The 26,788-nt window shown below is 50.1% G+C and overlaps 1 protein-coding gene across 1 annotated transcript in view; it reads right to left on the bottom strand.

The window, feature by feature from the left end:
- The window catches only part of COL22A1 (collagen type XXII alpha 1 chain), a 219,148-nt gene that overhangs the window by 40,403 nt on the left and 151,957 nt on the right, over window positions 1-26,788 (bottom strand). The window contains exons 40-46 of the mRNA XM_044247081.1: window positions 24,846-24,881; window positions 23,489-23,542; window positions 22,023-22,067; window positions 17,824-17,871; window positions 11,138-11,251; window positions 9,635-9,688; window positions 1,607-1,660 (exon numbers count right to left, since the gene is read on the bottom strand). Coding sequence (XP_044103016.1) covers window positions 1,607-1,660; window positions 9,635-9,688; window positions 11,138-11,251; window positions 17,824-17,871; window positions 22,023-22,067; window positions 23,489-23,542; window positions 24,846-24,881 — 405 coding nt within the window. The remainder of the gene's footprint in view (window positions 1-1,606; window positions 1,661-9,634; window positions 9,689-11,137; window positions 11,252-17,823; window positions 17,872-22,022; window positions 22,068-23,488; window positions 23,543-24,845; window positions 24,882-26,788) is intronic.

The raw sequence follows: 26,788 nt of genomic DNA, 5'->3' as shown, positions 1-26,788 counted from the left end.
AAATTTCAGACAACAATCCAGAATCTGACTTCTAACTCCAGTAATGATTTTAGATAAAGGCAATGGCAACGAAAAAGACTTTCTATATATGTATGTGTACATATATATGTATATGTATATATATATGTGTGTGTGTGTGTGTGTGTGTGTGTATTACTGGTGTTTCCAAGTATCCAACAATATTTACAAAAATGAATCTCTCCTGAGAGTGGATTTGCTTCTACATAAAGTGAAGGAAAACGATGTGGGGAAGTCACTGAGGGCACAGATGAAAACAGATGTGGCCATAGTGGCTACAGGATCCTGTGGCTGGGTGATAGGTATGGAGGTGGGGGGGGTCTTTTTATTATGCTTTCTAATTTTTGTGTAGCCTGAAAACATCCTGTAATAAAAATGTGAGAGCAAATAAAAGCATATGCACACACAACATACAGTCACAACAGGAACTCTGGGGTTACCGAATCATGACATCTCTGCTGTAGCGGAGTTGCATTACTTTAAGAAAGAGATTCATGCCTCCATGCAGAGCAGAGTCTATGTGTGCTATGGCAGGAGCTAAACAAGGTAGAGCACTGCATACACCATTTTGTTTTCGAACGACAGTGTTTTACAAAAGCAGACACACAACCATGGAAGATCTCCCTGCCCTTCACCTCTATCTGCTGCTACTGGGAAACGCAAGCTGTAACACTCAGGATCGAGTGTACTGGTCTTGAAAATTTGCTGTTGTAAGAATAATCCAAGTATATTTTGTTTTTCCAAACACAGATGGAACTTTAGCTGAGCATGTTGTTCAGACCTTGAGCATCGCTCTGAACACATCCCCTCAGGAGTGCTTGCTTCACCGTCATGGAACAGAAACCTCCATGAGGTCAGGATTTGCCTATTACTCCCTCTACAGCTCAGAGCCTGGTGCCGTGCCTGCCATTTAGCTGGTTGCAAGGAGCACCGATGGGAAGATGCAGAGAGGAGTGATGGGTGGAGGGCAGGTGGGAGGGAGGAAAGGGAAGAGTGACAGCAGCCAAGCAGGAGCCACTTGAACTGGCAGAAAGGCTGCTGGAGGCTAGGGAGCTGGACTGCAGAATCAGCTGGTAATGCTGTATAAAAGATGACAGGGATGCTGGTTTCGAATCCACCGGAAAGAGGAGTATGTTGTCATGGACGCTACCTTGCAATGCATTTGGAGAAGTGGTCCAACAGGGCTGGCTGGGCACTGAGCGCAGAAGGGACATCTGTGTAACATTTCTGCCAGTACCACGAGTTATGTGACAGGTACTTGAAGAGTGATGGGAGGGTGGGAGGAAAGAAGGGAGCATTGTGTAATGGACGATCGCCATTTCAGGGAACTAGACCTCTGAGGGTAAGATTCCAACAAAACAAAACAAAACAAAAGGAAATCAGAAAAGGCAGGCTGCTCAGATAACTGGGGAAGGGGAAGGTGGCAATGAACCACAGGAATCAAGATGGAAACCATGAAAATGTGGTTTAAAAAAATTCCTACTTCAAACAAAGGAGATCCAAGAGGTGAGGTCAGAAATGGCAGAATGAAATTCATCTGGGAGAAAAAGTGATGTCTCTTCAGGTTCTTTACAAAGTAAGTTCTTACCTGGTCACCTTTCTGTCCAGTTTCTCCATCGGCACCACGCTCCCCTTTACTTCCCTTGGAAGAAAAAAGAAAGAAACTTATTAGAAATGTTGGTAGAACTACATTGCAAAAGAAAAAAAAGGTCTGTATGCATTCATCTAGCTCTGGACTCATTTCTTCATCCATTTACTCTTCTTTTATCAAACTCTCATCCAGTCTGAGCCACAGGCCAGGCATGGCATCCACAGAGAGAAACAAGGGAGTCTGGTTGAAGAACTGCTGATGGACTGGCTTAACTGGGTCATGGGGTGCTGATGGGTGTCAGTAGAATATGGAACTGGGGAGGCAGACAATGCCTCCCTCACTGAGAGCCCTGCATGTTTTCTCCTTGAACCTGGATTGAGCTGCAGGCACTAGGAAGTTTGACTGCTCTCCGTTTCAGAAGGGATTCCTCACTGCAGTCAAGGGTGGGCTGAAAGGCCCAGGACGAAGAGAGGAGGGGCAGTCAGGAGGAAACGGGGATATTTGGGTGGGGGAGGAAAGGAGCCAAATCATCACAGTGTCTGGTGTGAGGTGGGAAGAAGAAGGTAACACAGTGGACAGGACAGCACTGCCCAGAAGGCTGAGGAAGAAGACTCACTCCATCTGTATGTATGTGTGCTTATTCCCTCCCTTTCTAGCTGTGTGACCCTGAGTGGGTCACTTAAACTGTGAGTTGTAAGATTTCTTGTTTATCTATAAAGTAGAGAAAATAATGATTGATTACTCTGTGAAGTGTTGGAAGAAATAAAATCAGACACAACACGAAGCACAGAACATAGCAAGAGCTCAATAAACATTAGTTATAATTATTTTTTGTGAATTATTTTGTATTTGAACCCTGGCTTTGTCATCGCTAACCCTGTCATTGGGCAACCTGCTTCACTTCTAACTCCTTTTAAAATGAGAATAATAAAAACAGAACCTTTGTCATGGGATTGTTGCGAGCATTAAAATAACCTAAAATCTTCAAAGTGCATAAGTCAGTACTGAGTTCATTGTTAGCTATCACTCTTCTCATCATTTTAGTCATTATCATCATCTGTCACTTTATCACTATCATCACCATTATCAACTTCATCATCATCCTCACCATCATCTCTCTCACCATGATCACCATGATCAGCACCATCATCAACAGTCATCACCATCACCATCATCATCAACATGGTCTCCAGCATCATCACCATCATCATCACCATCAACTCTATCACTGATCACCATCATCATCACCATCACCATGATCTCCATCATCATCACCATCATCACCATCAACTCTATCACGTGATCGCCATTATCATCATCACCATCATCATCAGGATCATCTCTAGCACCATGATCACCATCACCATCACCATCACCATGATCTCCATCATCATCACCATCATCATTACCATCATCATCACCATCATCACCATCAACTCTATCACCGTGATCGCCATCATCATCATCACCATCATCTCCATCACCTCTATCATCTCTATCATCACCATCATCACCATCATCACCATCATCTCCATCAACTCTCTCACTGTGATCGCCATCATCATCCTCACCATCACCACCATCACCATCACCACCATCTTCTCTGTCAACATGGTCACCATGATCACCGTCACATCACCATCATCACTGCTGTCATTATTGTGGTTAAGACACTCATGATAGGAAACCTATCAAAAATATTTTTCACAGACTAACCTTGAAAGTAACATTCAAAGATTCCAATCTCTCTAAACTGTCACCTATTTTGGCTCTGCATTTACTGAGGCAACAAATGTATTTCAGCAAAACGTTATTAAACACAAAACATGTCAGTTCCTTTAAAAGAATGCATTATGCAGTCAAATAAGTCTTTCACAGTAAGTCAGTCTTGGCTCTTGCTCCAGGCCTGTCACCTCTTGTTTCTGCATCCTTGAGCAAATCATGTCCCCTCTTTGCTCTGGGTTTTTTCAACCCGTAAATGAAGGACGCCAGGGGCAGTTCAATCTAGGAGAGTCAATCCAGGGGCAGAGCCCCACAATTCAGCCCCTGAAACATGGGGTCAAGCCCTCTCCCCATCCACACTGCTGTGCCACGTCAGCAGTTAACTGGGCACTGTGACCACCTGTAACCTTCCCTGACCACCTCCATGAGCTGTGCTGGGGGCCTCAGGCGAACTAATGCCTGTGAAATGCCAAAGGCCAGTGTGCAGAGGAAAGCAAAAGGTTCAGAGGGGAAGAGCATTTGTTCCAACATTTTTACATGTAATTAGTTCTACTGTGTTTCAATCTATAAAGCCAGCACACTGCCTGCAGGCTGTATTATAATCTCAATGAAAAGAAGTGACATAGTGTAGCAGCATACTGCTTCTCTGACATTTAGGACAAGTGCCTTAAAAGTAAATGGCTTCTTTTCAAATCCCAGTCCTCAGTCTGGGCTTAGGGTGGCTTCCACCTTCAACTCCCAGCAGTGAAAATGTCAGGAGCTCAAGGATCTCCACAGTTGTCCTGTCTCCTTCTCTGTGTCAGGGAAGGATCAAAGCAAACACAGCCACCCCCAACCCTGACTCACTTCCTTCCCGAAGTGAGGGCTGACATTTACCAAGCCTCTGCTCCTCTGGGCACATTGCCGGGACTTTCCACATGAGATCCCAATCTGTGTATTCTTTTGTTTATATACTGACCTGACACAAAAAAATATTTAACATGCCTGTGTTATTTAATTTAGCCCGTAAGACTCCTCTATGAGGTGGAGGTTCTGACCAGAGTGTAGGGTTAAAAAAATCTGAAGACCAGAGAGGTGAAGTCACTTACCCCAGGTCACACTGCTAATAAAAAATCAGGATTTGGACTCTAATCCAGATATATACGTATTCAAACTGCCTCTTCCTGCAAGTTACATTTCTGGTTGTTTTCCTAGTCATGATGCCTTGTCCCACTGGTTTCATAATGTCAAGAGCATAGCCTTTATAGCCTAGAAGTCTAATGAGCTGCTCTGGAAAGCTTTCTAAGCAACAAAACAACATCCTTGCCTGCCCAGAGTTTATATTTGGGGGAGAGTACTAGTTCATCACTTCACTAGCTCTGGTCTCCTAGATGGTATTCATTCAGAATGTTTGTCAGGGCTTAAATCTCTTTCCCATGAAAAGAAGGGAAGAGATTCTCTCCCCAAACATTTTTTCTTAGAGCATTTACTTTAGAAAACTTATCACTGTTGGTTCTCTGCTTCTTCGAAATGTATGTAAATCTTTCTAAAAGCTAACTAAGTCCTGCCAGATCCAGGACTCAGAAAAGTCTCTCAAGGACCTGGCATCCATCCCTTTGAAATGTAATCAATCATCAGAGGAAGAGAGCGACCCCCATCTCCTGTCTCTGGGGAGAAAGGGAGCCTAAGGGAAAAGCAGGCTCTTTGCTCCAAATTGCAGAACTATTTCCTGTCATAAAGATGTGAGTTCATTTTCCTTTTGATAAAGCTAATGAACTAACACAGGTGATCCCCTAACGCCCAGGTCCACTTGGGATCAGCATGCCTGACGATGGTGCTGTCAAGTCCTCTGACTGGAGGACCAGTTCCTGTTTATCTCGAGGACTTGTTTGCAGCAGGTGTAGCTGCCTGGCTACAGAAGACCGTAAGATTTCAGCCTGCAGTCTCCCAGCAGACGGCCTGTGATGCACGTCACACTCTGACTCAGTAACAGGGGCTGTCTTCCTTCTCCTCCACCTTCCTGGAGAGGTTCTCCTGGGTCGGGAGAAGATTTTCTTCAGTGTTTAATTGTGTTTTCTTAATACCATCATGTGCAAAGCGTACAATGTAACAATTACTTAGAGGCTGTGTTCGTACCGGGGGGAAGGATGCTGGTTTCTGTGAATCCACCAGAAAGGTACAAACCGTGGAGGGCAGGGCCTAAACCCCAGTTAACAAGTCTCTGCTGCTGGCAGAGTTAAGTCCTGTCCCCGAATTTTTGTGTGCTGTTTCACTGCCTGGAAAGCCATTCCCCAAGGATGGCTGACAAATCCTCGCCTCACCTTCCAATGCAACTAATACCCTACAACTACCCCGTGACTTTCACAGGTGACTCCTTGCCCCATGGCATTATTTTCCTTAAAGCCATTTACTCTTCTCCCGACCATTTGCTACAAATGCTCTTCATTCAGAGAAACAATTACGAGAAACACTTGCAGGTAGATGTACCCAGCTGGTTCCACACCTGGCGCTCTGAAAATGTTTCCTTGTTCAATCCTCACATCCTTTGTGAGGTAGACCATATGGCTCTTCTTTTACAGGTGAGGGACCCAAGGTTCAGAGAAGTCAAATAAACAGCCCAAGTGCTATAATTAGTAAGTGAAATGCACTTGGCTACTAAGTGGCAGAGCCAGATGGGGAAACACTCACTGACCTCCAGAACCCAGCCTGTGCCCTCCCATTGCAATCACCCCTAGCCCCAGTCTGACTTTTGTACAAATCACCGGTTTGCAGGTCTTTCTTCTCCAACACAACATCAGGCCCTGGAAGGCATGGCCCATATCTGACCTACCTCTACACCTCCTGACTCATAAGGGAACTTTGAAAGGGGTGCTTGGTGAAAATCTTTCAGGATTGAGGCAGCTCTGGGTGAAAAAGACCTATTCTCTTGAAGAGAGCATAAACCATACGGCACTGGGGTACCTTCTGGGCAGCAACGGATTCTAGAGCCTCTTCTAGAGTTCTAAGAGTAGCAAAGGAGGTCTTATCCATTGCCCCCAGAATTGTCCAGAAACTCCAAGTGGGAGCTTCTGGTCATCTAGTCACTGCAGTCCTTATAGATCCCATTAGCTGACTGGTGGGCACATGAAGGAAAAGAAACCCAAATGCTCTTCGTGGAGGAGAGAATAATCATTTCCTACTGGGAGAGGACTCTGCAGAAAAGCATGTTCCCAGGGTCTTCAGTCTGATTATCATCTCGTTCCTCCTCCCTCCTCCGCGTGGATCATAATCATCACAGCAGCCACTACCTCCACACCCCCTCCCTGAAAGTCAGTGGTTTTCGGGCAGTTTGAGAGCTCCACAGTGAAGCTGTAATCGATCGTGGCATTAACCTCCCCAGACCTAGACACCAGTCAGAGCAGCTGCAAATCTGCAGGATCCATTTTGGGAAAGCTGATCTCCCCGATGCAGGATCACAGTCGAGACCAAACAAGACAACAAAGGCCCTTGGAGAGGCAGGGCACCAGTGAGCACCCGGGGCCTCTAGCTAGGAAAGCGAGAGAACAATAATCCTAAATGCTCGGCCACTAGTAGCATTTTCAGTGCACAAATTCATCTTCAAGTCCGCAGGTCTAGCTGAGATCTTGTTTGATAAGCGAGGTTCAACAGAAAATGAAACAGTCCTCCCGTCTGTTTTATGGCGAGTGGTGTGGGATGAATAAAGAACATAGTAAGGGGCTTGGATTGGAAGGCCAGCCTGTGAGTGCTCAGACTTTTAACTCCTCTGGGATTCAATCTGCAACAGGAGGTGGTGGTCCAGGGAAGCCTCCACCCTCCTGGGAGCTGTCCGTGGTGCTGATGCGGGTTCTCCTATTACTAGGAGTTTTGACAGCATACTCACTGGGGTGGCATACTACAGCATACTACAGCATACTACAGTTGGGCCAGCAGGGGTCCCCTCTGGTGTATCACCCAAGAGTTTGGCAGTATTGGCTTTTAACCTTGCTAAGCCTTAGCTTCCTTATCTGTAAAGTGGGATAACACCCGTAGCTCCTAGAATCATGCTGACCATTACAACAGATGATACTGGAAAGCCCGTAACCTGGCCCTTGGCCCTTAGAACACTGGGTAAACAGCCCACTGTAACTGCCTAGGGGCTCATGATGTAAGGTGGACCCCAAGTCCTGCCAACTTCTCAAGGTCACCCGTGGACTCCCAAATGGAGACAGCTAGAACCCTGTCTATCAGCTACTGCAGTAATTTCCCTGCTGTTTTCTGGATGGAAGCTTTCTTTGGCTCTCTCTGAATATGCAAAAGAACAAACCCTCCCTGGAAGCAAATTATAAAGGAACAAAGGCAGAGCCATTGCCTCAAGACACCAGCACTTCAAGTGGGATTGGGTTGATAAAGAAAACAATCCCTACTTAGTGGAGGGAACTCCTTATCTGTTTAATTGATTTGCTTTTGTTTCTCTGAATAAAAGCCATTCCTCAGCAGAGGCAAAGCCCAGCCCCCACAAATTGACAGCAAAGGTTGCTTAAGGATCCGCTGAAACTGGCTGCCCACAGAATCCGCTTACCCCAGCTGATGACCCCAGAAAGGGAGGGTAAAGCACGGTAAATAGCAGAGGCAATGCTAAGCTTTACGGGTGTCTCTTAACCCAACACTGATGGGGAAAATCTCTTGTTCCATCTGCATTGAGACCTGACATCTACAGTTTCTGAAATAGGAGCCCTGGGTATGTCAACACCCTATAAGACTTCACAGAGTCTATGGGCCATAAACACTAGATGTCTCAGCCGGCCAGGCAGGCTGGGAAGTCTGGATGTTTCCCATCCTGATACCCAACGGCTCCAGTGAGTGCTCTGCTCTTACGCCACAGAATCTCTGTTTGCTTCCTAATGCACTAGTAAGAGCTCCAACCCCATTTTCCAGGGCTGACCCTAGGGTAAGTCAAGTGAGTACTTACCTGCACGTAAACAGGTAAAGGATTCTGGAAACATCAGTATCCAAAATAAATAATAGTTCAATGCCATATTTAAAAAACAAAAATTAATGCCAAATGATCCAAGAGGAACAAAATATAAAACTATAAGAAAATGGGGCTCTGATGGTGCTGGGATTGGGGGGACTAAGGAAGATGAGCAGTTCAAGTACAGGGCTAGGTCCCATCTTTATTTAAAATTGTGACGTTTTGTTTCTGGGGGTTCAACTGCACTAATTTAAACTTCTTTAAATACAACATTAAAGTCTTATTTATTTTGGTTACTGAGGTGTTGGACTCCCCTTACATGTTATGTCCGGATCCTCACCCCAGTCCCGGCCCTGCCGCTGGCTGGGACCTCACGGGCTGACAGAGCAGTGGAGGCTAAGGTTGCCCAAGGGTCTGCCATGTGCCAGGCCTGGTAGGGGCATCTCCCATGCAGTTGTTAAGGCCACAGGGAGGGACACAGTGACACACCTGCCCCTGAATGTTGGGGCAGGGCAGCCTTCCTAGCTAAGGGCAGCACAGAGGCCCCAAGGCCATCAGGGACAGCATCTGGGGCGCTAATGTGGAGGGAAGGGAAGAGAGGGTGGGGGGTCAGCTCTCCTCCCCTCCTGCCTCCATGTCAGCATTCATACAGTCCATTCTGCTTAGCAGTACCTACCATCACCACCAGGAGCCCAAACACCACAGCCCAGACACCTGTCTCGGCAGCCAGAGCCACCCCTCCTCTGTTCTGAGGCTGTGATCACAGCTCCTTCTTCCCAGGCGGGTCTTCCTGGCCTGGTGAAAGCACAGAGCTGCCCCTGCCCACGGTAGATGGGAGCCTTGTTTCTCCTGTGAGCAGCAGTAATGCTCGCCCACCCTGGCAGAGCCCGTTCCTAGGAACATTGTTTATTGAACAACTAGCTCCTTTCATATATTATATTGTTCATTTCCAACAAATCTGTGACTCTCACTTTTATTCTTATCCTTCATGGGTGGTAAGATTGAGGCCCAGAGAGGTCAAAGATTCTGCCTCAAGCCACACAGCTCTGGAAGCCACTCAGGGCTGGGATTCCAATCCAGAGCCGCCTGACCCCAAAGCTCCCGCCTTAACCAGTGCTTGCCACCTAGTCCGGACCCCTAAGCCCATTTCATCGTTCAGCCACCAAGGCATTTGTAGATGAACAACTGAGGCTCAGCAAGTGACCGTTCACAAGGTCACAGAGACATTCAAGGTCATGGTTAGCTCCTGAATGTGGGTATCATGATTTTCAAAGCATCCTTCCTCCACACCGGACACTCCTCTTCCTCTGACGTAGATCAACCAGTGAGATGAGCAGAATGGAGGCACACGGGGTGAATGAGGGCTCACTGACCTGTGGTCCGGCTACTCCTGGAGGCCCTGGGAGGCCCCTGGGCCCACTGTCTCCCTGGAGCAGGAGCAGAAGAAAAACAAGAATGAGTGTCTTGAGCTCCTAGCCAGAGTCCTCAGCAAGCCACAGCCCTCACACCCCTATTTGCTCATTTCTCATTGAAATGTCCCTGTCCCCTCTTGCTCCCTCCAGCACATCTGCGGGCATGTGGTGCTGTTAGGGTACGGAGTCGACCACCCCTCAATTAGACAGAGAACACTCTCGATAATGCAAGTCACACAGTGAGGTTTATTTCCAACTCGCTGGGGTCCAAGTATCCGCCCGGCGCAGCAGGTTTCAACAAGGACCCCGGGCACTCAAAGCCAAGGGTTTATATAGCATTTTCAAGGCACTTCTCCATGGCTACATACATATCTTGCGCCCCACTTTGACAGTTTAACTTTGTTTAACCTTTTGCCACCCCAGCATCACCCTGGCGCCATCCTGGTGGTTAAGTGAGATTTAGGTTTAGAAGAAATTTAACTTTATTTACATTTCCCTCTGCCTCAGCCTCCCTCACTTTTATGGTGGGGAGGGCGACCTCAGGCCTTGAGGAACTGAGCCCTTTGTCTCTGGAAATTGGGCCACTGAAGAGATAGCCTTTCTGTTGTAAATCACCAGGATATTTGCAAACCAAGGGAATCTCCTGTCTTGCAGGATTGTGATCTCTGCAAGTGAACTGTTTGTTTTCTTTAACATCTGGTCCCTAACCACCCTGGTGGTATATGATTAAGTTGTTTCTTAGGTTTTAGCTACCTTCTCTTATCTCAAGTTACGTGTGCCTGTGGGCTGGTTAGGAACACTCAGTAAAATGGCTTCCCGGCCTTCAGGATGGCCATTCTTTTTAAAAATTTTTTATTATTTTTTATTTTTTTCAGTGTAACAGTATTCATTATTTTTGCACCACACCCAGTGCTCCATGTAATCCGTGCCCTCTCTAATACCCACCACCTGGTACCCCAACCTCCCACCCCCGCCCCTTCAAAACCCTCAGATTGTTTTTCAGAGTCCATAGTCTCTCGTGGTTCACCTCCCCTTCCAGTTCTCCCCAACTCCCTTCTCCTCTCTATCTCCCCATGTCCTCCATGGCCATTCTGATGCTAATCCACTCTTACAGTGCAAGGTGCCAGCTTTTGCTTTGCCAAGATGGCTGTACTTATGTCAGGGCTAGACTCAAGGTGGGTACAGCCTTGTTTTTCTTGGCCTTCACACCTGGAGCTGGTTTCTGGGACTTGTTTTTTAATTCCCCTGGGGGAGGGGAGCAGGGACAGTAAAATAGGTCCTTACAGTGCTGCCGAGTGTGGCTGTGTGTTCACAGGCACAGCTCACGATTAATGTGGTGCCCAGTCCCCCAGAGGTCCCCCAAGCCTCTGCCTCCTCCCATTTCTACCGAGAGGCAGCACAGGGATCTTGAAGACGACGTATCTCATCGCGGTGATAAGACGAGCTGTCCCCTTTTCTCCTTACCTTTTTCCCTTCTGTGCCTTCTCTCCCTGGCTTTCCTGGGAGACCTTTGTCCCCTTTAAAGCCAGGCAGACCAGGGAGGCCCGGGGGGCCAGGAGGGCAGCCACTGCACAAGTCCTGAGAAAGAGACAGAATCAGTAACCGTCCCTTGCCAAGAGAAAGGGAAGGTGATGTAGAATCAGACAGGTGCACTGGGCCGTTATCTGGAGTGTTCAAATCAGACTTGGCATTTTTCTCTCTCTTCATCTGAACTCAGATTTTAGTGCTGACACATCTGGATCATTACCTCATGGCTCCCTACTTCTAGCCAGCCCAGACTGCTTGAAGCATTGCCCGCAACAGTGAGATCAAAAGTGCACCACTATCTGTGAGCATTTAAAAGCATTAACCGGGGGCACCTGGGTGGCTCATTGGGTTGAGCCTCTGCCTTTAGCTCAGGTCACAATCTCAAGGCCCTGGGATCGAGCCCTGAGTCAGGCTCTCTACCCGGTGGGGAGCCTGCTTCCCCTTCTCTCTGCTTGGCTGTCTGCCTGCTTGGGATCGATCTCTCTCTCTCTCTCTCTTTCTCTGTACAATAAAAATAAGTAAGTAAATAAAATCTTAAAAACAAATAAAATAAAAGCATTCACAGTACAGGCTCAAGGCAAACGTTTAGGACTGTTACAAACAAAATGTCCTGTTCCTACAGCTGGAGACAGAACGCTGGAAGCTGACTTCTCTGTCTCCTGGGTTTGCCTAAGTGGTTGGTGAACAAAGCAGAACAAAGGCAGGAACAGGCACACGGCCTCGGGATGTTCCGGCTGTAACACACACACCTGATCTGACCACACACGCCTGGCATTATTCTTTGTCCGAAGTAGGTGTTTAAGGAATATTGCCAGGAAGTGAGACTTGTTCTACTCCTTTGAGGCAGGGGAGGGCTGTCTCCGGTGTGATTTTCGGTTCTCTCAGCTCAGGAAACATGTTTCCTCATTTGTCTGTGTCTTCCTAAGACCTTACAGTCTGGAGCTCAGTGTGGACCCAGCAAAACTCACTGGCTTGGCCACACCACCAGACGTGTCTCATCCCAGTGCTCTGGGGTGCTGCTTCTCTGCAGCCCTCCCTCCCCTCTCCCTGGGATACAGGTTAGATGCACTTAGATCTCAGACCAGCCCCAGTGCCCTTAGCTAGGATTCTCACTCGGCGCCTGCACTCAGTGACCGTCTCTCAGTGAGAAACCAGTTGCGAAGGGTGCTCTGTTAGGCTCCGTGCCTTTCTGCTCTGAGACCACGAGGAGTACATAGCTTGAAGAGTTTGCGCTTCAATGGTGTTAATTGCACAGAACAAATGCATTCCCCACAGCTTCTGGAATGCTCTTCTGGACGCAGCTGCCCAGGCTGGCGGCAGCTGCCGTCCTTCCTACAGGAAGTGATGCTGCGGGCGACTTAGCCATCACCTTGGTCCCTAACTGAGGACAGAGGGTTTTTCCATCCCAAAGTGGACTCTGAACGGCTCACCTTCCTTTGACCTGCTTCACTCCGACTCAACCGCCAAAAGTCTCTGACACCAAGAAGCCTTCCTGATTGCTTCATGAGACTGGGTGCTGCTATAGATTCCTTCTGCCACAACCGCTGGAGCGTCTGCACTTGCCTCACTGCTGAAGTCGTCCATGTACGGCTCCATCCCTTCCCCACCAAGCACAAAGTTGTGAGCACTCAGAAGATGGGGCTAGAGCTGCTTCATCCAATCAGAGCAAAGGGCTTCCCGCCGAGCAGGGGTTCAATACATGAATGAACTCCCTGACCCAACGGACCAACAAAATGCCCCACTGAGCCCCTGACCTTTCAATGTCCTGCACCATCTTCTTTTAATGGGTGGTTTGAGAAGCTGGGTGAATATTTTTTGGAGTGGGGAGTGCCAAATGTTGGGGTGTACAAAGCGAGGGTGAAAGAGGTCGACCAAAGGACAGTGGTTTGGAGTACTGGGTTTGTTTGGAGGAGCAGCAGAGCTGGGAGGAAATCCCCTATTCCCAGACCTTCTCTTGTTCTTAAAACAAGGTGCGTCCATGGAACCCTGCCACAGTGCGTGTATGATGTGCGGAATGGGGCTAGTCTGGCGGCAGGAACCCCACCCGACGACCTTTTCCTAGTATTGGAGGACACAGTGGTGATCCTGAAACTATCCTCTATGGTAGGATCCACACTGTAAAGGGGTTATATCAGCATAACAAAGAATCTCACTGCCTATTTCTTCCCAATTCCTGGAGGGCTAATGCTCAGCCTGGGTCTGTCTTAGTCACAGATTCTGTGTAGGACTGTTCCTTGAATGCAGCCCCTGGGTGGCTCAGTCAGCTAAGCGTCTGGCTTTGGCGCAGGCCATGATCCTGGATCGAGCCCCACTTCAGGCTCCCTGCTCAAGGGGGAGCCTGTTCCTTCCTCTCCCTGTACCCCTAACCCACCCCTGTTCGTGCGCTCTCTCACTCTATCTCAAATACATAAATAAATCAAATCAAAAAGACCGTTCCTTGAAGATGAGCTGTTGCAATGCCCAGACCTTCAGTGAGGATGCTGGATTATGGCTCTGATGAGTCCCAGAGTCCAGGGAGCACAGGAGACCAGCCCCCAACCTACAGTCCTACCCATGCTCACTCTGGCCCCCATGATCCTGGGGCCCCTGTTCCTCCTGACCCAGGACTACCACCACATGCCTTGAGATTAGACAGGGTTCTGTTTGCACCCAGACCTCATCACAGCGCCTGCCCTCGCCCAGGATCATGGTTTCATCCTTCTGAGCCACAGCCCCCTAATCTGTGAATGGAGACCCTCAAGGTCTGGTGAGAAAGAAATGAGATAATGAATGAAAAATGCCGGCCGCCATGCCTGGCACATGGGGACCACAGGGTGAATTTAGCTGCTAATCTGCCAGTGTGATTTCTGTAAGGTTTCCCTCCCTGAATCTGCTGCCTTGCTCTACCTGCCGATTGGAGGACCTTAATCATCGATACTAACTGCTGACTCCCTGACTTAAGGGAGCTGCTCAGGCAAGTCCCGCAATCCCTTTGAGTCTATCTCCTTATCATAGGGTCCTTTTCCTTCCTTAGGGGAGTGCTGCAAAATCTAAATGAAATACGCAGGCAGAGCACCTGGTATGTTGCAGCACTCCTCGGAATCTGTGAATGTTGATTCTCCCTGATCTCTGTCCCCCTTCTTTTGCCTGAGATGTTTTCATCAAAACTAGCTCACTTGGCTGGCACTCAGCATGGTGCAGCATACCAAGTGAGCACACCGCCCAGCACCTACGAAGGGAGGGATGCCACAATCTTTGCTATGCAAAAAGAGCAGCTGTTGCTTTCCAGGAGCAGAGATAACCCGTGGGGTCATCTTATTAAACCTCTTGCCGGATACCTGAATCCTCAACAATCTTCTTCCAAGGGGCCGTGCAGCCTACCTCTCAAACCTCTCAGCGACAGGCAAGGAAATCACCACCCACCCACACTTCATCAGGGAGCTGGCAGCCAGGTCTGGCCCATGCAAGATGAAGTCAGGACAGAGGGGTCGAGCACAAAGGTCTGCGGTTGGACGCACTGGGTCTGGGTCTTGGCTCTGCCACGATCCAGCTCTGTTACCTTGACCACGTGCCTTGCTCAGCTGTGCTCAGCATCCTCCCTGTGAAATGCAGACCTCGCAGTGCCCACCTACTGGGCTGTCTGGGAAGATCAGATGAAATAATATTTATCCAAGGGCGCCAAGTGATGGAGCCATCCTGAGGATGACCTCGCTGGGCACAGAGCCAACAGTGGAAGTTCATTTACCAGGGACTCAGGAGATGAACTTTCTACCCAGGCAGTTTTCCAACTATCTGAATGAAGTATGTGATGCTGTAAAATTCCTTGGATCAGAGATAAATATTCTGTAAAAAAAAAAGATGCCTTCTCAGCAAGGGAGGGACATGCCACCAGCCATCTGGGCCAGACCAGCAGGCTTTACCCTACATCAGAATGGCAGAGGCTGCCTAGAAATCTTGAAGCCATATCAGTAGACTCTGCTGACCTGGAAAACCCACTTGACCCAAGCAAAGCACTGATCCATGGTACCAGCAAGGCTTGGGTACCACCCTGAATGCAGGTGCCCCGTCCCCGCTGGGGTTCCTAGTTACTCTGATGAACACAGTTGCATCCTGCAGCAGGAAAGGAGCACGGATGGGACTAAAGGTCTACCTCAATGCAGTAGCCATGAAGCATGAGTCTTCACACTCCCGTTACCATTGGCAGAAAGACTAGGATATCTCGAGGTTGAATTCTTTGCCGGGGAAGGAGAGCTTCCCAGCTCTTTCTAGGGCAATGGAATTATGAGAAATGACTGAAACTAATAAAAGCCTCCAATGAACAAGGAATTTAATCAATAGGTAATGATTTTTTGTCATGTCCTTGACTATGAAAAAAGTCTTCTCTTGTCAATTAAAATCAGGAAAGATTTCGGGAAACAACATGTGTTGGAGAGGATGTGGAGAAAGGGGAACCCTCTTACACTGTTGGTGGGAATGCAAGTTGGTGCAGCCTCTTTGGAGAACAGTGTGGAGATTCTTCAAGAAATTAAAAATAGAGCTTCCCTATGACCCTGCAATTGCACTCCTGGGTATTTACCCCAAAGATACAGATGTCGTGAAAAGAAGGGCCATCTGTACCCCAATGTTTATAGCAGCAATGGCCACAGTCGCTAAACTATGGAAAGAACCAAGATGCCCTTCAACGGATGAATGGATAAGGAAGATGTGGTCCATATACACTATGGAGTATTATGCCTCCATCAGAAAGGATGGATACCCAACTTTTGTAGCAATATGGACGGGACTGGAAGAGATTATGCTGAGTGAAATGAGTCAAGCAGAGAAAGTCAATTATCATATGGTTTCACTTATTTGTGGAGCATAACAAATAGCATGGAGGACAAGGGGTGTTAGAGAGGAGAAGGGAATTTGGGTAAATTGGAAGGGGAGGTGAACCATGAGACACTATGGGCTCTGAAAAACAATCTGAGGGGTTTGAAGTGGTGGGGGGGTGGGAGGTTGGGGTACCAGGTGGTGGGTATTATAGAGGGCACGGCTTGCATGGAGCACTGGGTGTGGTGAAAAATTAATGAATACTGTTTTTCTGAAAATAAATAAATAAATAATAATTTAAAAAAAAAGATCAACTTAAAGATTTTATTAAATAATCAATATTAGGAGAAAAAACCTAGTACATGAAGTCCTATCTAATTTATGGAGGTATTAATTTGAATTGTGGGAAGCAATAGCCTTTAAATCAAAGTGTGTGGGGTCCCTGGGTGGCTCAGTGGGTTAAGCCTCTGCCTTCGGCTCAGGTCATGATCCCGGGGTCATGGGATCGAGCCCCGCATTGGGCTCTCTGCTCAGCGGGGAGCCTGCTGTGATCTCTGCCTACTTGTGATCTCTGTCTGTCAAATAAATAAATAAAATATTTACAAAAAATAAAAAAAATTTAAAAATTAAAAAAAAAATGAGGAAAGATTTTCTATTACTACTTTAAAAAAAAAAACTAAAATATATAGCTTTTCACCAAGGCATTTCATTGTGTACAGAGATGAAAAGTCTTGGGCTCCTCTGAAAAGGTTTTCTTTTCTCTTTGGTTTCACTCCCTTCCTCCCAGGCATGAGCTCTGTGACTTTGACATAACCCAAGTGCTTGTTCGGAACACAGGAAATGAGGAAGGAGCTGATCACACAAATGCCAAGCTTCACCCTAAATTAAGACAAAGGCTGGATGCAGAGCCAGCAAAAGCATCCCTCCCTGCTCACTGCGGCAAGATGGTTCTTCCTGAGACACAGACCTTACCCGCCTGTCTTGCTCACAGCCTTTCTAGCCTTCCCTCATTTCAGGCCTGAGGCCCATGGGCGGGGGACCAAGGCACCTCACAGTCCTTGCCCAATCTTGGCAGAGGGATGCCCAGTTTCTCAGGGCCTTCAGTGTCCATGGACAAGGTGAACAGGTTCTGCAGACCACGAAGTCTGCACCCAGATATGCTCTCCTTCCTGGCCAAAGGGCCCGGCTGTGATCTTTACTTCCCTGTCCTGTGCCCTGATCCTTTCACCAGGAGGATGTATACCCAAGCTGTTTGACTCTGCCTATGACTGTTTTTTAGAACATATGACAGCCTTGTGTGGGGTTAAGGGTCAGTCTCTGAAATCAGTGAACACTGGACTGCATTCCCAGAAAGCCACTGATCCCCAGTGCCTCACGGTCCTTACCTGCGAAGCAACAGCGCCAAGAGTACCAAGCTCAGATGGACGTCAGGTCAGAGATGCACACCAATCATTTAGCACAGCTCTACACAGAGAACTTTCTAGGAGGATGGAAATGCTCTGTATCTGCCTTGTCCACTAAAATAAGCTCTAGCTACATCTAGCCATCATGTCCTTGGACTCTAGCTAGTGGGGACCAAGGACGTGAATTTTGTATTTACTTGTATTTAATTTTAATTAACTTAAAGCTAAACTGACACACGTGGCCAGTGGCTGCCGGATGAGACAGAGGATTTAGCACGTCGCTGGGCACGGAAAGCTCTGGACAAATACTGCTGTTAATATCGTCATGGATATTCACACACGGTTGTTCAAACCAAACGCGCCATAACTTATTGAAATGCCGCCCCCCCACCATTTCCAGATGCATGCACATGGACTTCATGCTTTTACCTTAACCAAGAGATTTATGTCCCCAGGCGACAGTAGTGAGGAGGGACCCTGCCAAAGTAAAAACAAGTAAATACAGACGTACCCACAGGCATGCCCACAGTACCTCCCCCATCCTTGCTCAGACAGCATAAGGCCTTCAAAGTGTAGGGTGGATGCAAACAGATCTGTCCATGTGCCAAGCCAGGGATGCACGAGAAGTCACTCCAAAGGCGGCAACCATACAGGCTGCCAGTTCTACCCATGACTAACTGACATTAGCCTTCCCAGTCCCCTGTCTCCTCCTGTTGGCCCTTGTACCTGGTGGTCTTTATTTCCCACCCCCATCAAAACCTGATAGGTCTTGCGGGTACTGTGGAAGGCCAAGGGAAAAACTATCCTGGATTCCCCAGATGGGTAACAGCTGTTGCCATCAGTCATTCACAACCTAGTATGAATCTGAAGCCACTATACTTCAGCTCTTCCAGGTTGAATTGCATTCTAAACCTCATCCATCATACAGATTGTAGGTGTCTAACTCTGGGCAAGAAACTTCAGAAATCAGAAGTAATCACAAAGCCTCTAAAGGTATGGAGAAGTCCACAGGTCGCCAAATTCACATTCAAACCCGTTGAGCTGGAGGGTGCTGTGTTGGGATTACAGCCAGCCTGGAGCCCAAGGTGGAATGCAAGCTGGGTTCGCACAGGGGTATAAGAACATATAGCCGGAAGGAACGGCATAATTAACAGGCAGACGCTGTAGGGAAGAGGGAATTCTTGGGTAGAACTGGAGTAGATTGACAGGGTATTTTGCAAACTTCTAAATTTTGCAGCAAAGAAAGAGTGCCAGAGAATCCATTCTCCAGAGGAAGTGTTAGATTTTCTTCTAGAATATAGGAAGCCTGTGGCCACAAGTGAACATGCAGGGGCTGATTTCTTCTGATTAAGTTTGCATTCCGGCTTATGAATTATGGATTGAATCTAGCATCTTGGGGATGCAGAAATCAACACAATTTTCCTGGCTCCCAAACCCCCCAGGGCTTCTGCCGCACCTTACGGCTAAGCAAAGCCATGCAACCTTGGCATCATGTCAGGAAAACCTCCACAGTGATTGCACGTGTGTGCATTTTCCTGCAGCTTCTGTGCATGGGGCCTCTGATTGACCCTCTGGGCTAGGACACAAGTGGACCCCCAAGATTGGGGCTGGCAGACTCGATCTGGTGCTGCCTACAGGTGTCAGCCCCGTAGGCAGAGCTCTGTCTGCGTACACCTGCTCCAGCCGAAGCCCAGACCCCCCACCGGCTCTGAGCGAGACCCCCTGGAGGAAGGCCAACCTCTGCAATATTGTTTATTGAAACTTTAATTTAAAAGCAGAAGGAGGTTTTATCCTGAAGCCTTATGTTCTTCCCTGGGAAGTTAATAACCGTGAAGGATCTGTATTCCTCAAACCGGGCCGCGTTCGAGCTGCTGATGCTGTATTAGCTGGGATGTCTCTGTGCTGTTCTGGGAGCCTCCTGTGGAGCCCAGGGCAGCCCCACTAGACCACAGAGCCGGGAGCACTCACGGAGGCAGAGAGAACCTGGAGGGGACGTCCAGCCTAGGTCCAATGTGGCCTCGGGGAAGAGTTTCGTGAATGTGTCATTGTGACCCACTTCCCTAAACGTCACAGGGTAGGTGGCATGAGAAGGCACAGGATACCCGGAAGGGGTCCATGGCTAGCAGTGCCTGTGGGGGATGGGGGGACACCGGCTGCTTAGCCGCCTGCCGTGCTGGGCCCTGGGGAGCAGCTCACACGGGCCGATCAGTTCAGGCATGATGGGTGGCGGCTGGAAGAACAAAGGGTAGCGAGCACGGAGGCTGCATGAGCCAGTCCGTGCCCTCCCGGGGCCCCTCCTGCCCTCCCGGATACCACTCCGCCAGCTGCCCAGAACCCTTGCTGGAAAGGCAGGGGCTGACTCAGGGGGAGGCGACAGACTCTTGACTCAAGGTGAGACAATCCCATGCTGTTCACAGATCCGGCAACCCCTCTGGGGTCAGCTGAGTCTGCCTTTCCCCAGCCCCCAGACTCTAGGGGTCCAATTCTCAACAGGGATGCCCAGCATGGGAATTCTGCGGGAGCAGCACTGGGGAAACCCTCTGGGTCCCCCTCTCTACCCCAAGCAGCAGAGACTGTGGGGGACAGGCTGAAGTCAGCTGGCTGGGGGCGTCCAAACCCGCTCACTGCAGAGGAGGTCTGGCCCTGCCAGCTCCTGACGGGTCACCCCTAAGCCCTCGGACACCCCGCCTGACGAGGCTTGGGTGAGTGTCCATCACTTGCAACACGTCACGTTCCCCCTACCACCCCGCCAGCACCTACCCTGCTCTCCCAGGCATTCCATCCCAGAAATGGCTGGGGAGTGAACTGTCCCCACAAGTCCCCTGGGGTAGGGGGGGCGCGAGTTCTGGGCCTGGTCTCCCAGGGGCTCTGCCTGCGCATCTTCCTGGGCCAGCTGCCACCTGTGTCCTCCCTCAGGAACCAGCTGTTTCCATGCATGGAACAGAGTTCCTGAGTTCTGAGTTCTGATGGTCCTCCCTCCTGGGGAGTCCTCTCAGTGAATCACTGCGCCTGCAGGTGTTTGGGGGCCCCTGAAAAATGCCTCCTCTGACCCTCATGAGCAAAGACACCCCGAGACCCACCGGGCTGTACTTGGGACCATTTGTGGGCAGCGTTCCGTGAATTTAATGGTGATCGGAAACATACCTATCTCCTCCTGCCCTCCGTTTCCCGCCCTCCCTCCTCCTCCCTCTCTCCTTCCAGATTCTGCAGGTGACCCGCTGTGGGACACTCACCATTGTCCACATTGTCAGTGGACTGTGCTGATTTCTCTTTGCAGAGAGCTGTCAAGGTCTAGACCTGGCAGAGGTCATTTGAACCCCCGCTTAGCCTCTGGTCTGAACCTCGCTCTCCCCCTACTGCACCAGGGTCCTGCACGGGGCTAAGGATATGGCTTCCGTGGGCCTCTCTGTCTGTCTGCTGCAGAGCTGGCTTCCTGGGGAGGAGGAGGTCAGTGAGCTGTCCCTAACCTGTCACCTGACCTTCCACTTGTCCCACGGATAGGTCCTCCAGGACCCTTCCAAACAGACCAGGGTCCCCACCCAGGTCTCTGCTGTGCCCAGCAACCAGAGGAGGGTGCGACCCCTTTCGATGCCCGGGGGTCTCGGCCTCGGACACGTGTGGGTCGGGCAGTGGGCCGGGCCTGCAGGGGAGACTCTGGCCGTCAGGTGCAGAGTGAAGCTTTTGCCAGGCGAGCATCTTGGCCTCAGAGCCTGACTTACGGTCAGTCCCACCGAGGCCTCAGAGTGCCCAGCCCTGACGCCACCAGCTCTTCCCTCCCAAACGTCCTTCAGTGCAGACCGGCTTCTCCCAGGTCTGCGCTGCTGCCCGGCCAGACGGCGCATCCTCACTGTTCTTTCCCTAGAGCCCCGTCCCTCCCACTGTGGCCTGGTCACTTCGTCAAGACTTGGGCCGTCTCTGGCAACAGGAAGTCAATCAGGGGGGCTCAACATGTTCCTGCGGGAGCCTGGAGGAGCCTCAGGCTAGACCACCAAGGAGTGAGCGCTCAGCACCAGCCCCTCCCCAGCACCCCCAGCTTCCACCGTTCCCCCAAGAAAGAGTTTCCGCCACTGTGGGAAGGGGGCGACTGGGCAGGGTAGACATCCCTGGACATCCCTGGACTGGAGCAGGAAACGGGCCAGTTAGGAGTCTGGGGTGCACGCTGGGGTCCGTTTGCTCACCCGCAGCCCTGCTCCCGACTCTTCCCTGTCCTGTTCCATGTCGGGGAGGCCTCACCCTAGGAGCGTGCCGTGGGGCTCATTGCCTGCACGCCCTGGCTGAGGTGGGCAAGGAGAGGCCCCATCAGGAAACTGGAGTCGGGGGGACCTTGCTCCATGCCTCCGGCCCAGCTCTCGGGCAATGGCCACAACCCCAGCCACACACCACACCCACGACCCCAGCCCCTCCTGGAGCCCTACCGCACCCTCTCACTTGGCACTGGAAAAAGGTTATGGTCCTGTTGGCCGCCCACTGTGGCTTATCTCGGGGCCCCCCAGCATCTCAGGTCAGCCCCTGCCCGCGGCTCTGTAACAAGTCCCCCTTCCAGCCTCTCGGACCATCTGATTGTGCTTTATTCTCACGGGAGCCCTGACTGAGAGTCACTATTCATCCAGAACCGTGAGATGACATACTGGCTTGCCAGGAGGCCCTCTTTCTCCTGGATTTCCTGGTACGCCCTAAGAGAAGAGAAACAGGAGAGGTTAACTGTGCTAATAAGCACATCATCACCGGCCACTCTGCCCATGCCGACCCCCAACTTCTGTGTCTGCCACGCGTAACTGGGTGGGGAAAAAGTTCACCCAACCGTGAAGACTGGTACCAATAAAAAAGCCTGCTTTCTGGTCTCAGCTGGACACTCAAGTCGTCCTGGAAAACATTCTGCTGTGGCAAATATTTAGAATAAGCCGTCCCTCCTGAAATTCTGACCCCAAATGCAAAACTGAAAATGAGGCAGCTCACAGAGTGTGTACCTGTGCGCGTACACACACACACCCCTATCTTTTATTTCCGCCATCCTTCTCCAAACACAGGTGGAAGGACGAGCTCTGGAAGGGGAGCTGCTTATAAGAAGGTCGCATTGAGGGGCGCCTGGGTGGCTCCGTGGGTTAAGCCTCTGCCTTCCGCTCAGGTCATGATCCCAGGGTCCTGGGATCGAGAGCCGCATCGGGCTCTCTGCTCAGCGGGGAGCCTGTTTCCCTCTCTCTCTGCCTGATGCTCTGCCTACTTGTGATCTCTCTCTCTGTCAAATAAATAAAATTAAAAAAAAAAAAAAGACTGTGGCACTGAGAATGGGGCAGGGAAATGAGAAGAGGCAGATGGGCTCTAGAGGGTAACTTTCTCCTCCGCAGGAGAACCAAGAAGGGAAGGGGAGGGTGATGTGTCGTCCCTGCCTCTAGTGAGCTGAGGCTACAGATGGAGATATGTGTGTCTAAGAAGAACTACTGCTACCGGTCATGAGACAGCTGTGCCTCATAGAAGGTCATCGCTGCCATCCCTCCACTGGGGCAGAATATACAGTGAGCGACACCCATGAACCTGGTACGCAGCCAGGCATCGGGGACCTCGAGATGCCTAAGCCACATGGTGCTATCTTCGTGGAGCTCAGCTCTATCTAAGCAGAAGCAGAAGCCTGGAAGGAGGTAAGAGATGACTCCCACTGTCCCCATGTGGGAAGGGACGCAATCCTCAGGGAGCATCAGGTCAGTCTGAGATTCCCGTGAAGGGAGAAAGCCCTTGCAGGGAAGGGTCAGGAACAAGTCTGTGGACAGCAAGTCCACGTCACCGGCTCTGAGCAGGAATGACCCGCTAAGGATGTAAGGAAATCCACCAAGCAAGTGCGAGGCATAGCCTGGGACGCCTGGGAGCTGATAAGGTCTGAAAGCATAGCGTAGTCTAGGGAAACTAGACTGTACAAACTCGTAGCTCCCGGGCAAGACAAGAGTAAAAATCTAAAAATGGGAAGGGGGCAGGGATGAGTGGAGGAGAACTGCTCCTCTGGGGGTTTCCTGGTCAAGGGCAGCTGGGAGGTGGGGGAGGTGGGCTTCTAGAAGATTCTAGAAGAACCTCAGCTGAGCAGATCCTGCTGTTCTGTACTCACATCCTGGCCGGAGGGTCCCTGGGGGCCGGGAAATCCAGGTAAGCCTCGGGATCCCTGAGGGAAAGAGAACGAAAGACACTTGCCGTCAGTTTAAGCAAAATTAGATCCCTCCCTTCTTCCTTGGCACTAGCTGGTTCTCGTTGTACAAATGGCCTGTTACTATGAGGAATATGATATAATAATGTGTGTGCCCAGATTCTCCACTCAGCACTTACTCATTTCGCCCACGCTTGTGGAGGTGGGCGTTACACATACACACAAAGAACATTCTGGAACACCTTGACTCTGAGCCTCCTGCCCAGGCCCCATGTGGGGGCTCCTTCCTGGAGCAGAAGTGTCGGCTCCAGCAGTGAGCACGCTGCGGTTCACCCCTGCACGTCCGGTGGCTGGCTCAGCCCGGTGCCCGGTGCTCAGAGGACAACTATGATTTTTCATTACAGTATCACGCCCGTTCTGTTGAAACTTTCTGAACAGTATCAGGAATTCTCACGCATGTCTTTTTCACTGTGGGTCCTGCTTCTTCTGGGAATCTTCCTGAAGTGGACGTGCAGGTGGGAATCAGTGCTTTGTGATGGCAGGAGCTGGGACAGTGCTAACCCGGCCACTCTGAGACCTCCCAGATGTCCCCTCCACCACGACCCTCCAGAGGAGCCCCATCCCCCGAGTCCCGCACCCTACTGCTATGCTACAGTAACTCGTTCCGAAGTCGGATGCCTCTCCATGAACTCTTCTGGGCCTCCTACTCTATAAAAATGGGTATACAAACCCATTTTCTTAGTTTGGAAATTACTAGAGTGCTCAAAATTTTACATATAAGGTATGTCATCACAGGTGCTAGCCTGCAGCTGATCTGCACATAGAAATCCACGTTCACTGCCGAACTCATACACTGTGCTTGTCATCATCAGTGGCTTCTCCTAAGAACTGTGGCTTCCCAGCACTGAGCCTTCTGGACCACCACAATAGCCCAGGGGTCTAACCAGGCTTGCTTTCCAGATTCAGAGAGATCCCTCCCTTGATCAGGACAAAGGCTGGGGCTAGTGAAGCCAGGATTCAAAATTCGATCTGCTGGTAATTAGAGTCATCAAACCACACTGTCCTGGAACATGGAGATGCCCCAAAGGAAAGTCCATCTCTGTCTGCCCAACTATAGCATGGGCACGCTGAATTAGATGACCACCCAGGCCCTTCCTACTGTCATTCTGGAGACGGATGATGTATATCCTAGAGAGTCTGCACTGTTTCATGCTAGGGATTTGCAGAAGCCTTGTGAGTTTGGCCCCTCCGCTTTAAAACTGCTTTCATTAGAACAAAACTTCCCCATTAAGCCCAACCCTTCATTTTACTCATACTGTACCGGGGGCCCTTTGTCTCCTGGTGGTCCAGAAGGGCCCTGAGAAACAAACAAACAAACAAACAAAGCGTTAAATAAGTCGAGTCAGAATGAAACATTTCTTTAAACATGCTGTCATGTTCATTTGTAAGGCAGGACTTACAAACTGTCCTTGGAGGGGCAGCTGACTCCCCCAAACTTCCAGCCAGTCACACCTGCTCAACCCACCCAGGAGATCTGCCCATGCAGGTCTCCCTGGAATTTTCTCCATCTGTCCCCAAACAGGTGCTGCCCTATCCTGGCAGCCAGTTGGTTCCTGACGCCAGAGCGCCTCTCTAGTTCCTAGCTCTGGTGCAGGGTGGGACCCCGCAGCCCAGAATCTTCAGGTGGTGCCTCCCTCCTGCTTGGGACAGGCTGGGGACACACTCAAGGCCAGGCTTCCCCCAGCATGGCCTGCTTTGGCTGATACCACAATTATGACCCCCAACTCCTAAAAGGGGGTCTCTCTCTCTCTCTCTGTTACACACACACACACACACACACACACACGGGTCTGCCCTCTAAGCTCTCAGCTTAGAATCTGGCTTCTAGATACTGCATCTAAGATGTGGCCACGGAGTAAATCATGAGTGTATGGCTTCGGGTCCTGCTGTGAGCGGAATGCCCCCTTGCCCCGAGTCTGCCCTATGCTCCACTTCGGCATGGTTGATTCTCCCCTTCTACCTCAACACATTCTTGTCACACTTTGGTTCTCAGTTGAGATGTCCCCAGCTTTGAAAGCCTCCCCTGGCTCCTCCCAGGATACTCGTTAGAAACGGTCCCCTAACCCCGCTATGCACCCCACCCAGGGCGCAGTGCCTAAGACTGTCATCCCTTCTCAGCCGTCTGTCCTGTGCCACTGAATGACGACACGTGTGTGGTCAGGTGGGCACTAAGCCCTTTGCTCAGCACTGTCTTCAGCACCCAGCCCAGTACCGCGGGGCAGCCAGGACACCATAGAGCACCGGAAATGGCACACGTCTGACGTTTGCTGCTTTCAAAGCTGCTCCCCATTGAGACCACACTCATGCCTCAAGCAAAGGACCTAAGCACAACTGATGACCGGCAAGAGGAATGCTGCAAGCTCACCTCAAAGGCAGCCTTGGTTCCAGATGAAACGCCATGATCATGCCATGATCATGACCTCAAGCACTTAACTCGGTCATTCGATCGAGGTCCAGAGTCCTGCCTTACATCACCTACTATAAAATCCACATGAAGCATGGATTCTGTTGTCAAAAAGGCATCCGTTTCACATCTCAGCCTTATCAAGTGTTAGCTGCTGGACCCTGAGGGAGTCGCTTGGTCTCTTCGAGCTTCCGTCTCCGCCAATGGAGTACAAAGCTAGACGGCCACCTTGCGCTGAGTGATCGGAAGTCAAAAAGTTGTTCTAAGGAGAGAGCCAGGCAGCGCAGTGCCCAGCCCATCCCCACTACTATTCTGGCAGTACACGTTTCACAAATACCAAAGTGTTGGGGCGCCTGGGAGGCTCAGTCAGTGAAGCGTCTGTCTTGGGCTCAGGTCATGATCTCAGGGCCCTGGGATGGAGCCCTGTATCGGGCTCCCTGCTCAGTGAGGAGTTTGACCCTCCCCTTCCCTCTGCCCCTTCCCCTACTTCCCCACTGCTGCTCTCTGCTCTCTCTCAAGCAAATAAACACATAATCTTAAAAAAAAAAAAAAAGAAATATCAAAGTGTTGAGGAGGAAAGATTGTACAATGGCATATCTAAACCTGAAGTCTAAACAAGTCAGCACTCACCACACCCTCTTCTCCAAGATTACGCTCTCTCCTATGTTTGCTCAAGAGCGACTTCACCCCAAAGCACGGATCTTGGCCTTTGATACCATTTTCCACCAGAAGGAAACACGGCTCTGTGGAGAAATGACTGCTTGCAGATCAGGACCAGACAGGGACACAAATCTAGCGCA

This window comes from Neovison vison, chromosome 4 (assembly GCF_020171115.1).
Source record: "Neovison vison isolate M4711 chromosome 4, ASM_NN_V1, whole genome shotgun sequence".
NCBI lineage: Eukaryota > Metazoa > Chordata > Mammalia > Carnivora > Mustelidae > Neogale > Neogale vison.
This window is presented reverse-complemented; position numbering and strand designations above follow the sequence as displayed.